The following is a 13,493-nucleotide window of genomic DNA, read 5'->3' as shown; positions in this document are numbered from 1 at the left end:
CGGACTGTAGCCCTCCAGGCTCCTCTGTCCACGGAATTCTCCAGGCAAGAATACTGGAGAGGATAGTCATTCCCTTTTCTAGGGGATCTTCCTGACACAGGGATCAATCCTGGGTCTCCCACATTGCAGGCAGAGTCTTCACTATCTGAGCCACCAGGGAAGCCCTTCTCTAAGTGTATATATAATTAAACAATTCTTGCAGCCACCCTATGAGATAGTTACCGTAATGTCCCCATTTTACAGATGAATGATGACAGTGCCATTAAGGAGAAGAGCTGTAATTGGAACCCAATAGTCCAGAGCCCGGGCACGTACCGCTAGACTGCACTAGGCTTCTTACATGTGCACAGCCGTCCTCCCTGTGTGTCCTGAAATCGATTACTAGGTCCACAAACACTTGTGCATAAAAAGCAGAATGTAAGATCACAATAGATTCATTTTTTTATGCATCAAACCAGTGTCTGTCTTCAAGGCCATGTTCAGTCTTACTTTCTGGACTCACTGTAGTCTCACCAGAGCCCAGGATGTGTTTGCCAACGTTTGTCATAATAATTTCAAGATATGAACAAGATTTGTTTATCTGTAGTTCTTTTCTCACAAATGATATGTATAACTTTATCTTGAGTAAGAGCATGAGACTGTAGACTTAGAGAAGATTGAAACCGTCTTGATTAGGGCTTCCCGGGTAGCTCAGCTAGTAGAGATTCCTCCTGCAATGCAGGAGACCCTGGTTTGATTCCTGGGTCAGGAAGGTTCCCTGAAGAAGGGATAGGCTACCCACTCCAGTATTCTTGGGCTTCCTTGGTGGCTCAGATGCTAAAGAATCCTTCAATGCGGAAAACATGGGTTCGGTCCCTGGGTTGGGAACGTCTCCTGTAGTGGGGCATGGCAACCCACTTCAGTATTCTTGTCTGGAGAATCCCCGTAGACAGAGGAGCCTGGTGGACCACAGTCCACGTGGTTGCAAAGAATCAGACACAACTAAGCACACAGTTTACCCCAAAAAGTATAATGCAGGAATCTATTGTTTATCATACACTGTAGGAAAGATTAGCAAATTTTATCTGCTTATATTTCATATATATACTTTTTACTCCATATTCATTCCTAATAAAATCTGATGGTTACCAAACTGACCTATGTGTGTTATAAGTTAAAGTCATAATTCTAATTCCTATTTAAATCTAACTATTTTGTTCATTTACTATGCATTATTGAGATCATAATTTCTATATAAAATGAGTAGATTGCTATAATTTTGATTATATGTATTTTGAATATTAAAAAATAATTAGTTAATAATGTGGTGTCAGAATATTGTAAAATTTATTTCTTTATCTTTTAACCTAAGTATTTCCTGTAGCAATTTACATTCTGCATTTAACCTTTTTGTAAAATCAAATTTAATATTTTAAAATAATTTTCATAAATCACAAATTCCTTTACTGTTACTTTGCTATGATCTCCATATATTTCTCCATATATATAGAAAGTGTAGCATTCTATAAAACTATTATGCAATTTTTAAGGAGAGTTATTCATTATTAAATATATACCTATTTTTAATAGTAGTATCAAAAGTATTCTAGGCAGATACTACTGGAAGAACCAAGACATGAACTATATAAAGAAAAAAAGTTTTTGTATGATTTTGCAATCAGCCCTCTCCCTTATGATATAGTATGCTTTTGATGCTGAATGTTTGCTTAAAGTTAGGAAAATAAAAGCCCTACTTTTTTATTGTTCAGTTCAGTTCAGTTGCTCAGTCGTGTCCGACTCTTTGCGACCCCATGGACTGTAGCACACCAGCCTTCCCTGTCCATGACCAACTCCCAGAGCTTGCTCAAACTCATGTCCATCGAGTTAGTGATGCTATCCAACCATCTCATCCTCTGTTGTCCCCTTCTCCTCCTGCCTTCAACTTTTTATTGTAAATATAATTATTATGTGTTTCATCTGAGGTAGCTTCTAGAGATGTCAGCCATGTGTGATGCAGGACTTTTAAGTCAAGGTGATAGAAATAATGCCACAAATCAAAGCCCAGTTGAAGACAGTAAGTGAATTATTTTGTAGGGTAGGAAATACGATGGTGCCTTTAATTAAGTGAACCAAATATTTAGCTCCCTCTTGTGGCCACGGGGTATTACTCTGGTTTTCCTCACCATACAAGAGCCCCACTTGGAACTACGGTATACAGAAATTAAAATTGAAAATAAAGTATTGGTTATCATTGGTGCTTTTTTAAAATTGAATTTTATTCATGAAGCAAGTTAGTAGTGAATTTCCAATATAATTTTAGCTTATTAAAAAGGAATATAAATAAAAACGTGAAGATGGAGAGAGAGGATCAGCGAATTTGGGGATAGAACCAAGTATTTTTATATACATGATTGAATTTATTCTAAATATAGTCTATGTATAGACAGAACAAGTGTTATCATGCCATTTTATACGTGAAGAAGTATGCTGAGAGAGGCTAAATATTCCCCAAGGCTGTGTAGTTTTGCTGGTAACCAAGACTCTAATTCAGTTCTGATTCCTGTCACTTCTGAAGATACTTCTGGAGAAGAAGTAGTAGCAGTATTTTTATGGAGCTTTCTTCAAAGTGAATATTACTATGATATTTCCCCCATTATTAAATTTAATTCTAGTTATTTGTACTAGGAGTTCAGTTACTACACTTGGTTTTTCATATAAATATATATATATATATATAAAAATATTATATAAAAATTATATGCTTACTTTTCCTTCCCAGTATTCATACCTGTATTTTTTCTCCTCTTGCACTAGCCAGAACTTCCAGAGTGATTTTTAATAATAGATATGAAAGTTGGCAGCTTCCCTCCTTTTCTCAAAATTAGTGAGCTTGCTTCTAGTCGCTTTCAGAAAAGCAGGTATCATTTCTTTTCTCATTTACCAAGCTTTTTTTTTTTAAAGAATGAATATTTACAATTTATCCAATTCTTGTTTGGCATCAAATGCGGTATCATATATGATTTCTCCTTTGAACAAAAGGTGACAAGTTGTATTAGCAGATATTTTAATGTTGCTCTATAAGAGTTATGTGTATTTTGTCATATATTCTGTTTTTAAAGACTTCAAATTGCTGAAGAGATTAAACTGTTCTTTGGCATTTGATAAAACTTGCTAGCAAATCTGTCTGAGCCTGGTATGTTTTTAGAGATTGTTCTAGGGCAGTTATATTTTTCTGCCATGATTAGTGATCTGTTCTTTTTTTTTCTATTTCTTTAGCCATTTTTTAACACGTGTTCTTCCTGAAAGTTCACTATGTTGGAGAAATGTCCAAATTTCTTTTAGCAAAAAGTTTTTTTAATAGTATTCAATCTTAAATCTAAAAATCTGCATCTCTGTGATTATTTCCCCTTCCTTATTTATGTTATTTTATATTTGTTTTTGTCTTTCCCCCCTTTGTTTTTCTTCTAAAATGTTTGTCTATTTTAAAAATTATTCCAAACAAATAGCTCTTTTATGTCGCTTCTAATTTCTAAATTCAGTAATCTTGATAGTACTTTTCTTAATTCCTTCTGATAATGTTCCTCAGGCTTTCCCCCTACCCCAACTTTTTCTGAATTTATGGCTTAATGATTATCTTATCATTTAAGTTTGAAAATACAGTACGGAATTTCTTTTTTTATCCTATGAACGTGTATCAACATAATCTTCCCAATTCAAGATTATGCCATCTTATTTATTTCCTTAGGAGCAGATTTGCTATTTTATAATTTAACCTATTAAGTTACCTGTGCCATCTATTGAAATTCATTTCATAGTTTGTTTTTGTGAAAATGAAAATTTAGAGGGTCTTTTAGATTTAGGTGTACAAAATGACATGTATATAAATTAAATATATATATTGGCTTTTCAAAATAGTGAAGAAATAGAGCAGCCTTCTGGTTATCTGTACTTCTTCATGGAGTTTATACTGTAGACAATTTGCTGTTTTTTAAAGTCAATTTTATTACAAATCAGGCTTCCCAGGTGGCACTAGTGGTAAAGAAACCGCCTGTCAAGCAGGATGCTTGGGTTCGATCCCTGGGCCGGAAAGATCCCTTGGAGAGGGCATGGCAACCCACTCCGGTATTCTTGCCTGGAGAATTCTATGGACAGAGGAGCTTGGCGGGCTACAGACCACGGGTCGCAAAGAGTCAGACACAACTGAAGCAACTTAGCACACATGCGTGTGTATTACAAATCATAGGTTGTGACTCTGTTGTGACAGACCAGCAGAATTCTTCCTCTTGGGTTACCACCTTTAATTAGGACGCTTGCCTACTGGAGGATATGAATTCTCTCATTTCTCTATTTTTTTGATATTAAAAAAATAGCAAAGCATTGATGTTTGGATTCAGACAATTTCACCACTTACTACACTATGTGTAAACTTTAATTACTTAAATAATTTGGGTGAATTAATTTCTCTGATTCTTTGTTTCCTCATCTTTAAAATAAGGATGACATTGATAATTGACTGGGTTGGATGGTTTATATGAATATCATATATGGGGGGGACTATACAGATTATGTTATAAAATCAATACAGTTATTATCTGTAATTATTTCTATGAAGTTACGTAGTAATGAATAATAGAATGATGGCTTAAATTAGAAATAGAATGAAATAGAATAAAAGCAGTGGTTTAAAACACATGTTTTCATAGCTCTCTACTCATCTGTCCTCGGTCCACAGAATTTCCAGTGATGCTTGCATAGTCTGGCAGGGAAAGGAAGAGGAAATATTCATATTGGTAACAGCCTTTAACAAGGATCTACATAGGTTCTCTACAAAATGTACACGTTAAAGAACCTAATTGTCCCCAGAAGCTTTTAGAAAAGAAAGTGGAGTCACTTAGTCATGTCTGACTCTCCGACCTCATGGACTGTAGCCTACCAGGCTACTCCATCCATCGGATTTTCCAGCCAAGACTACTGGAGTGGGCTGCCATTTCCTTCTCCAGGGGATCTTCCCAACCCAGGGATCAAACCCAGGTGTCCTGCATTGCAGACAGGCACTTTACCATCTGAGCCAGAAGCTTTTAGAAAGAAAAGAAATTGTCAGCCCTAAACTCAAGTAGGAGACTTGCACAGAAGGAATTTGAGCTTGAAAGCATTCTGTCTGTCACTGACTCATTCTGTTACCTTAAATGCATTGTTTACCCTTTTTGTGTACTATTTTCCTATGTCTAAACAAAGATGAGTATTATTACAGGTGTCAAAATAGTTTGAGGAAGATTTAAAAATAGTTAGTTAAACAACAACAGCAAAAGAAAACACAGAATTCATTCAGACAGCTGGGATGCTCCTCAAAGCTCCCCATCAGCAAACCTCTTCATTTTATAACTGAGCAGAATGTGGCTTAGATTTAAAGAGATCAACAGCTAATTGGTAGCAGAGTCTAGATTTGAAGTGCTTTGTCTGCTCCTGCATTTCTCTTCTTGACCTGGATATTCCTCTGTGATCTGGCCTGTTGTATTGTAATGGTGATTTAATGGATACTGTTATCCATTGAAACTGAAAACATTTTGGTTTGGGTAAATTAAGCCAAAAGCAGAAATGGGAAGTGTTCTGATGCTTAAATACTAATCAAAATACAAACCAATAGAAAATCTCTTTAAAAATGTTATGTTGAATGCATAATCCTGTCTTTTAGTATTATGCAACATTTATTTACCAAATTATATTCTCTTGACTCACACCTCACTTCCAGTAAGCCATTTGATCCTCTAAATTGAATTATTCACTTCCTTGTTTTCTTAAACAGAAAATTCTAATTCATTTGCCTCTTGATGCTTTAGCAAAAACCTCCTCATTCCATGACACCAAATATTCCATGATACTGTGTCCACTTTACAGATTTTTCTGTATCTTCCCTTCTGGTTGGTGGTTAGCTGTTGCTTTTGTTGTTTTAATGCTCTTTTTCTTCACAGGTTTGCTTCAAGGAATCCATTGTGCATGGGGAAAGCCCAACTAAATTGAGTCCATATAAATAACTTTGAGTCCGTGAGGCTCTGAATGAGGGTTAAGAAATTTAAAAACTGGGTTTAAGAGCAGCTTTTGATCCTCAATTGAACGTGTGAGCTTACTAACAGAAGAGACTTCAGATAAGCAAAGTTTCACCTAATATAACAAGACAGTAATTAAAACTTATATAAAATCTGTTTCTTAATCTGGGGTCTCACTAGATAAACATAGGAATATCACACCCTCCTAGATGCTAGTTGAAAAAGAAATAAGAATTTGTAATTAGAACAATTAGAACAAAGTAATGAGGCAAACCAAGTCCAGCCTACCCCCATCACCTCTCACCTTCCTAAATAACTTACAGCTGTATAACTTTGAGAGTCTTCTGTGGCTACACTGTGAATACATATCACTTTTCACTTACTCACTCCTCAAGGCCTAAAAACAGTACAGATGTATCTTTGGAAATAATGACTTAGCTTGATAGCTCTCACTGCACTGACACAATATTATGAAAACTTGGCTCAAGATCTTTTATCATGTATTCAATAAGTCATCTGAACACTCATTTCTCCTAGCAGAAATTGATGCAGCCTTCTATTATTTGTTGGATGTATTTTATGCTTTCATTTTATATATATGTTTACATTTTTATACATCATTGATGAGCATATTTTAGGACCATTATTTAATGGTCTATTTAACTCTTTGTTAAATAGTTGTGTCACAGATGCCCTGTAATCATCAGTGAGCAAAAAATATAGCAACTGTGTATTATGTTACAATATGTGTGTGCCGTGTGCCATGCTCAGTCCTGTCTGACTCTTTGTGACCCCTTTTACTGTAGCCTGCCAGATTCCTCCTGGAATTTTCCAGGAAAGAATACTGGAGTGGTTTGCCATTTCTTCCTCTAGGGGATCTTCCTGACCCAGGTACTGAACCTGCAACTCTGATGTCTCCTACCTGGCAGGCAGATTCTTTACCACTGTGCCACCTGGGAAGCCCCAGATATTATCACGTGCTATGCTGTGCTTAGTCGCTCAGTCATGTCCGACTCTTTGCGAACCCCTAGACTATAGCCTGCCAGGCTCCACTCTCCATGGGGATTCTCCAGGCAAGAATACAGGAGTGGGTTGCCTTGCCCTCCTCCAGATCTTCCCAACCCCAGGATAGAACCCAGATCTTCCACATTCCAGGCATTTTCTTTACCATCTGAGCCACCAGGGAATTCCAAGAATACTGGAGTGGGTATCCTATCTCTTCTCCAGGGGATCTTACTCACCCAGAAATGGAACCGGGGTGTCCTGCATTGCAGGCAGATTCTTTACCAGCTGAGCTACCAGGGAAGCCCAGATATTACCACAGACTTATACCAATATTTCAAAGGATGTTCTTCCATGAGTTGAGGCAACCAGTCACTTCCAAATGATCCATTACTGCATGAAATGTTAGAGATGTGTTTGAATAGTCTCTATCCAAAGTCTGTACTTCTACAGGAGATACAAGCATTTTTAAAGAAAACATTTATAATTAATTTGCACATTATTAATGTGCAAGTAAACCTGTAATTTCCTTCATTTTTTTTCCAGATTAAATCAGAATAATAGTACCTCATGCGTGTTGGAAGTGATGTAGCGCTATTCCTTAATTGTTTTTAATAAAGGTTGTACTTTTTCAAGTTACTATGCCGTTAGTTGTCTATATTTTTTTGCAGATAATACATATGTGTCAAGTTCAGAAAATGATGAAGATGTATTAGTTACTACAGAGCCAATTCCAGTAATTTTTCATCGACTAGCAACAGGTAATGGGAACACACTGTTTTCTTAAGTTCCTGGTTAATATTTTGTTGATTGTAGGTAGCTTTGTTTTTTGGTTTCTTTTAACCCATATAATAGATATTTATCTTTGGAATCTATAAGCCTGGTTCTCTATGCAAATTTTCTATTTAACATCACTAGTTTGTCTCTCAACAGTTTTTTAAATGCATAAATTAGTACTTTAAAAAAGTCCCGTTTAAACACCTTATGTTGATATTTGCTTGTGAAAATATTTTCATGCATAACAATACTGCTAGACAAACTAAAAGTTTAAAAAACATAACACAACATAGATTCCATGAAATATATTGTGAGAGCTGACGGAATTTGTACTGTGGCCACTTTAGTTTGACCACATTTTATGGGCAATGAAAAATCAGAATAGTTTGTATATAATTCTCTAACATAAGATAATTTCAAAACATTTCTTAATTCTCTTGCAAAAAAAGAATCATCTTTGGATGTTTTTATACTGAAACTTATAAATGTTTGGTAAATAGTATACTGAAAACTAAAATGATCCTTTAATTATATATTTCAGAATTAAGAAAGACAAATGACATTAACTGTTGCTTATCCATAAAATCCAAATTACAGAAGGAAAATGGCGAGGTATGTAAATTACATTTTATGTTTTATTATATTTCTTCAAAACAGTATAGATGTATTTGAAATTTACCATGTATTTGTGGTTAATACCATCATTATTTAGATTAAGACTGCATGTAGTGAATGAAGTTCATGCTGCTGGCTTAGGGATTTATGTACGGGAAAGATAGCATCCTAAAATTAACTACCTTTAAAGTAGTAGAACATCTGATTTAAATCTAAATAAAGTGTGTACAAAACCTAACTTATTTTCTGTATTTTCATTTAATAACGTAGTTGACTGAAGAGCACTTACGTAGCATAGTTAGAACAACTGTATGTGGTATACAGAATTTTGATGAGATCTTTAAAATTTTATCTGTAAAAGATGGTCTTTCTAGTTAAAGGAGCACAGAGCTTGGGTATAATCTTACTATTTTTTTGCCAGTGTTAAAAGAACAATAGCACCTTTAGGAAATTTACTTCAATCTGTAAATAAATACTGGGACATTAAACAAACAAAATGATGGTGGGATCAACAATTCTTTGGTTTTAAAACTATACACTGGGACTTCCCTGGTGGTCCGTTGGTTAAGACTTCGCCTCCCTATTTTGGGGACATGCCTTTTAGCCATTAAAAACAACAACATAAAACAGCAGAAGCAATATTGTAACAAATTTAATAAGGATTTTTAAAATGGTTCACATCAAAAAAGAAAAAAAAAAGGATCAAGTAATCTTATAATAAAACAAAAACTATGCACTGAAAGCCACCCTGCTTTCCTTTTAGTGTTATACCATTCATTCTGCACTTCAGTAGCCAAAGTGAGCATCACTAATTTAGCATTATCATCGCTAAAACCAAAAACTATATTTTATAAAACCTACATTCCCTTTTCTAGGTTTTTTGTTTTGTTTTCTTTAATAATTTGAAATTTGGTCTAGAAATTTAGGGATGATCACAAAACATCAAGTTAATAGATTCCTGTGTCTGAATGCAGCTACCTTTCTCTTAATTATTTTAACAGGGCCCGGGGACAGGAATAGTTACTTTAGATGAATTTTTGTCATTTGTACTTTAGACACATGACAGATACAGTTCAGTTAATTAGAAACTCATCAAGTATATTTAAGTAAATATCCTTTTGAAAATTGAAATTTAAAGCAAATAATTTCTACACACTGAAAGTTATCTTTGTAATGTATTTGTATGTATATGCATAATTTGATTTTTATATTATTAGATTCAAAGTGCCCTTTCTTTCATACCATTGTGTGGAGTTGGCAGTGAAAGTGAGAACAATCTGGGATAAATAATGCTGAGGAATTTTTTAACAAAAAGTTGAATCAGTATGGGCTTGTCAGATGTTTTATCAGAACAACACCAAAGTTGTAATTGATTAACATAGTTTTTTATATACATCAAATATTAAATTATAAAACTCAAGACCAGGGACATAGAGCTTCATGCACCCACCACAAAACTTATCTGTTACTATCTTTCATTTTTGGTTTGCATTGCACCAAGAATGCTTTTATTTAAAATTCACGTGGTATACACACGACCTACCTGTTAGGTCCATTCGTTACCTTTTTTTCCGAAGGAGGAAGAGCTAATTTGACCATTAAAATTGTCTTCTTACTTTATTATTTTAAGGAGTCAAGACAGAATAGCACAGTGGAGGAAGACTCTGAAGGAGACAATGATTCGGAAGAATTTTATTACGGAGGACAGGTGAGCACACGAGGCTCTCCTGACACCCGCTCCAAGGCAGAGACAACCGCACAAGCTCTAGCAGAAATCTGTGCTTGTCATCCGAAAGGCCTATGGTTCCACAGCGCTCTGCAACTAATAAGGAAATTCATATAATTTATCTGTCGCTCATTCTCTATATAGTTTCAGAAATTAAGGTTGCTTTTGCAGTTCTTTGACTGTAATCATTTATTTACATTGAAGTCATCTGCCTTCATTACAGATATTTTGCAGACAGCATCTTATTACGCTTTTAACTGTTACATCTATCAAGCATGTTGTGCTCACTCAGTGTTTTGAAATGGTGACACTAATAAAAGTATGGATTGTTTTCAATGGAAGGTGATTAACCTTTATAAAAATTGATGGGCCCTTATTATCGAGCATCTTCATTATTTGTATTTACTCTCTTCCTTTTCCTTCTATATGAATGTAAAGTGTTTATCAGTTGTTACGAAGAAACATCATAAATTATACACATGGAAATGGCACCGCTGCATATGCATGCAGTATACGAAATAATTCATTATATTTTTCTAGGATAATGTTGAAATTTTAAACTGAGCATTCGATTTTAGGATATGGCTGTCTAAGGTATCTTGTTTTATTTTTGTAAACTTGATCAAATATGCTTTGTAATTTGGATAGAATAATGGAAAGGTAATTTGTTAAAGAGATGCTTTAAAGCCAAAGTTGTTATTATGTAAAGAACGCAAATAGATTTATTCATTTGGAATCAAAACTAGTAATCTGGTCTATCAAGCATATGCAAAGCAGTAGAGGTATCGGTGGACATGAACAAAACTAGAATTCTTCTCTCCAGGAATGCCTGACTAGAAATGGGGTATTTTTCCTAAGTATTCTTTAACCAGATAACACTTCAACAGTATTTAAAATAATTCTTCTAGTTTTGATTTTTGTTTACACCACTAATTCTTACAGAGGGGAAGTGAATGCTCTTTTCTCAGTCTAGAAGTTTTTCCAGATTATCTGCCATTTACTTCACTCATCTTAACAGTGGCATTGTCTTCGTATCAAAGTAGTCAGATAATAATTTTTTAAGCATAATGAATTATACCAGATGTATCTGAACCTAAGAACTTTAGTGAATATACTGCTGAATTATCTATTTATATTTTTTATGAAGGCAACAGAGAAAATGGCCATGGCAGAACTACAGGGTAACCTGTCTAAGAAATTATTTGTATTTTGCTTTTTTTGTTTCTCTTCACTGTAAGTCACTCCTGAATGATTCCTTTTCATTAGGTTAACTATGACGGGGAGCTGCACAAACACCCCCAGCTTGAAGCTGACTTGTCGGCAGTGAGAGAGATATATGGGCCACATGCAGTTTCTCTGAGGTAAATAAACACCTTTGATGATTACAACTTAAAATTATTTGGAAAGTCATTGGAATTTTCTGTTGGAATTATTTAGGTGGAAATTTTCTCAGGCTCAATTATATTTGAAAGTATATGAGAGAGTCTGTTATGTTTCTGCTTAAACGAAATGGCATCATTATGGCTATGATTATTTTTTATTGTACATGTAGTTTAAGATTACATTCATTTCATTAAAGAAATTAGTTATTTTGTAGAGTTAGTTTGATAAAATAGCAGTCTTAAGTGGCATCATTATCAATTCCTGTAATAGATTTGGTCAGCTGGGCCCACGCTGTTATTGTAAATCAAAGACATATCTGTGTGAACAACAGAAGTAAATAATGAATAACCGCTGGTTTCATCACGTTATGAGAAGTAAAGTGTTGAAAGTGAAGGTGTTAGTGCTCAGTTGTGTCTGACTCTGCAATCCCGTGGACCGTAGCCCGCCAGGATCCTCTGCCCATAGAATTCTCCCGGCAAGAATACTGGAGTGGGTAACCATTCCCTTCTCCAGCAGGTCTTTCCGACTTGAAATGAACCTGGATCTCCTGCATTGCAGGCAGATTTTTTACCATCTGAGCCACTAAGGAAGCCCTTGTGATAAGTAATCTAGTCCCTAAAAAAGGAAAGGAAAAAAAGACATAACTTTGTGCAGTGCGTATTTGAATGTTGCAGTTACTTAATTATTTGGTGATAAATTTCCAAACCAATTTGTATTTAATCATTCAGAAGACCCAACTATCCCTATTTAGTCTTTCTTTTCTCTCTTTAAGAAAAACCGTTTTTTTGTGTTTTTTTTTTGCCATCATGCTTGTATCCTCCCACTAGTCAGATCTTTTTATTTAGATTTTTGTTTTTCTAAAGGGTGGTCTCCAAGCCCTTCTTACAGCCTGACCTCATTTCCAGCCTCATCCACCCAAACCAGGATTGTTCCCATTCTCCAGATACGCTGTTTCCCCTTGACTTTGGCCATTTGCCCAATCAGTGCCTCCCTCTCAAACCCTGTTGCTGTCTTTATTCAAGCCCCAGTCCAAAGGTCAGCTTCTCTTTGAGCCTTCCTGGAAGCTCCGGTGCAGATTGGTTATTCTGCCCTATCACATTTGTCTCTTACCTCATTTATTATTCTCTTCATGTCTTGTCATTATTGGTTTACTTCTCCCCCTCTAGACTCTTAATTCTGTGCACGGTTTTGTTGCTTGTGTACTTTGTTTTGGTTTGGTTTTCGATCCTGGTTTATAGTACAAGGCATGTATGCAATACAAACTGAAGGCTTCTTGATTGTTTTCAGTGGAACACCCATTAAAAATGTTCATATTCTCTGGTTATATTCTTTTCAGTGGACACATCCAGATTTTGAGAAAGCAAACAAATACTTTTAGTGGTTGGGAAGTATAACACAGCTGTAAGTTATTATTGCTAACTTTCATTTTATCTGCAGAAACAGAAACTCATAACCACCTGCAGCCTAAATAAGCTGGGATTGTATACCCCAGACGGGGCTTCCCAGGTGGCGCTAGTGGTACAGAATCTGTCTGCCAGGGCAGGAGATGTTAAATGATTTGGGTTTGATCCCTGGGTTGGGAAGATCTCCTGGAGGAGGGCATGGCAACCCGCTTCAGTATACTTGCCTGGAGAACCCTATGGACAGAGGAGCCTGGCAGGCTGTGGTCCATAGGGTTGCACAGAATCAGACACAGGCTGTATATGGGACAGCGTGGCACATATGCCCAGACCCCCTCTCCTACTCGTGGAGGAATATTAGACCGCAGTTGAGGGAGTGAGATAGGGATTATACTTGCAAAAAGCTAATCTTGGAATCGTCAAAGTTTTAGCAAATAAGCTGTGATTATTTCATAGTTGATCTATGCCTCGGCTAAAGGATAAGGAAGATGGAAATTCAGTAAGTATTATAGAGTGAATAAATTAAGAAAGGAATCAGTTCAGTTCAGTTCAGTCACTAAAGATCGG

The 13,493-nt window shown here is 35.6% G+C and overlaps 1 protein-coding gene across 3 annotated transcripts in view; it reads left to right on the top strand.

The window, feature by feature from the left end:
- Positions 1-13,493, top strand: part of PARP8 (poly (ADP-ribose) polymerase family, member 8) — a 197,309-nt gene that overhangs the window by 101,203 nt on the left and 82,613 nt on the right. For all 3 annotated transcript variants that reach the window (XM_010857180.1, XM_010857181.1, XM_010857179.1), the window contains 4 exons: positions 7,697-7,786; positions 8,344-8,414; positions 10,048-10,125; positions 11,410-11,504. In XM_010857180.1, the coding sequence (XP_010855482.1) occupies positions 7,697-7,786; positions 8,344-8,414; positions 10,048-10,125; positions 11,410-11,504 (334 nt within the window). The remainder of the gene's footprint in view (positions 1-7,696; positions 7,787-8,343; positions 8,415-10,047; positions 10,126-11,409; positions 11,505-13,493) is intronic.

The sequence above is a fragment of the Bison bison genome, unplaced genomic scaffold, assembly GCF_000754665.1.
Source record: "Bison bison bison isolate TAMUID 2011002044 unplaced genomic scaffold, Bison_UMD1.0 scf7180017864378, whole genome shotgun sequence".
NCBI classification, from domain to species: domain Eukaryota; kingdom Metazoa; phylum Chordata; class Mammalia; order Artiodactyla; family Bovidae; genus Bison; species Bison bison.
This window is presented reverse-complemented; position numbering and strand designations above follow the sequence as displayed.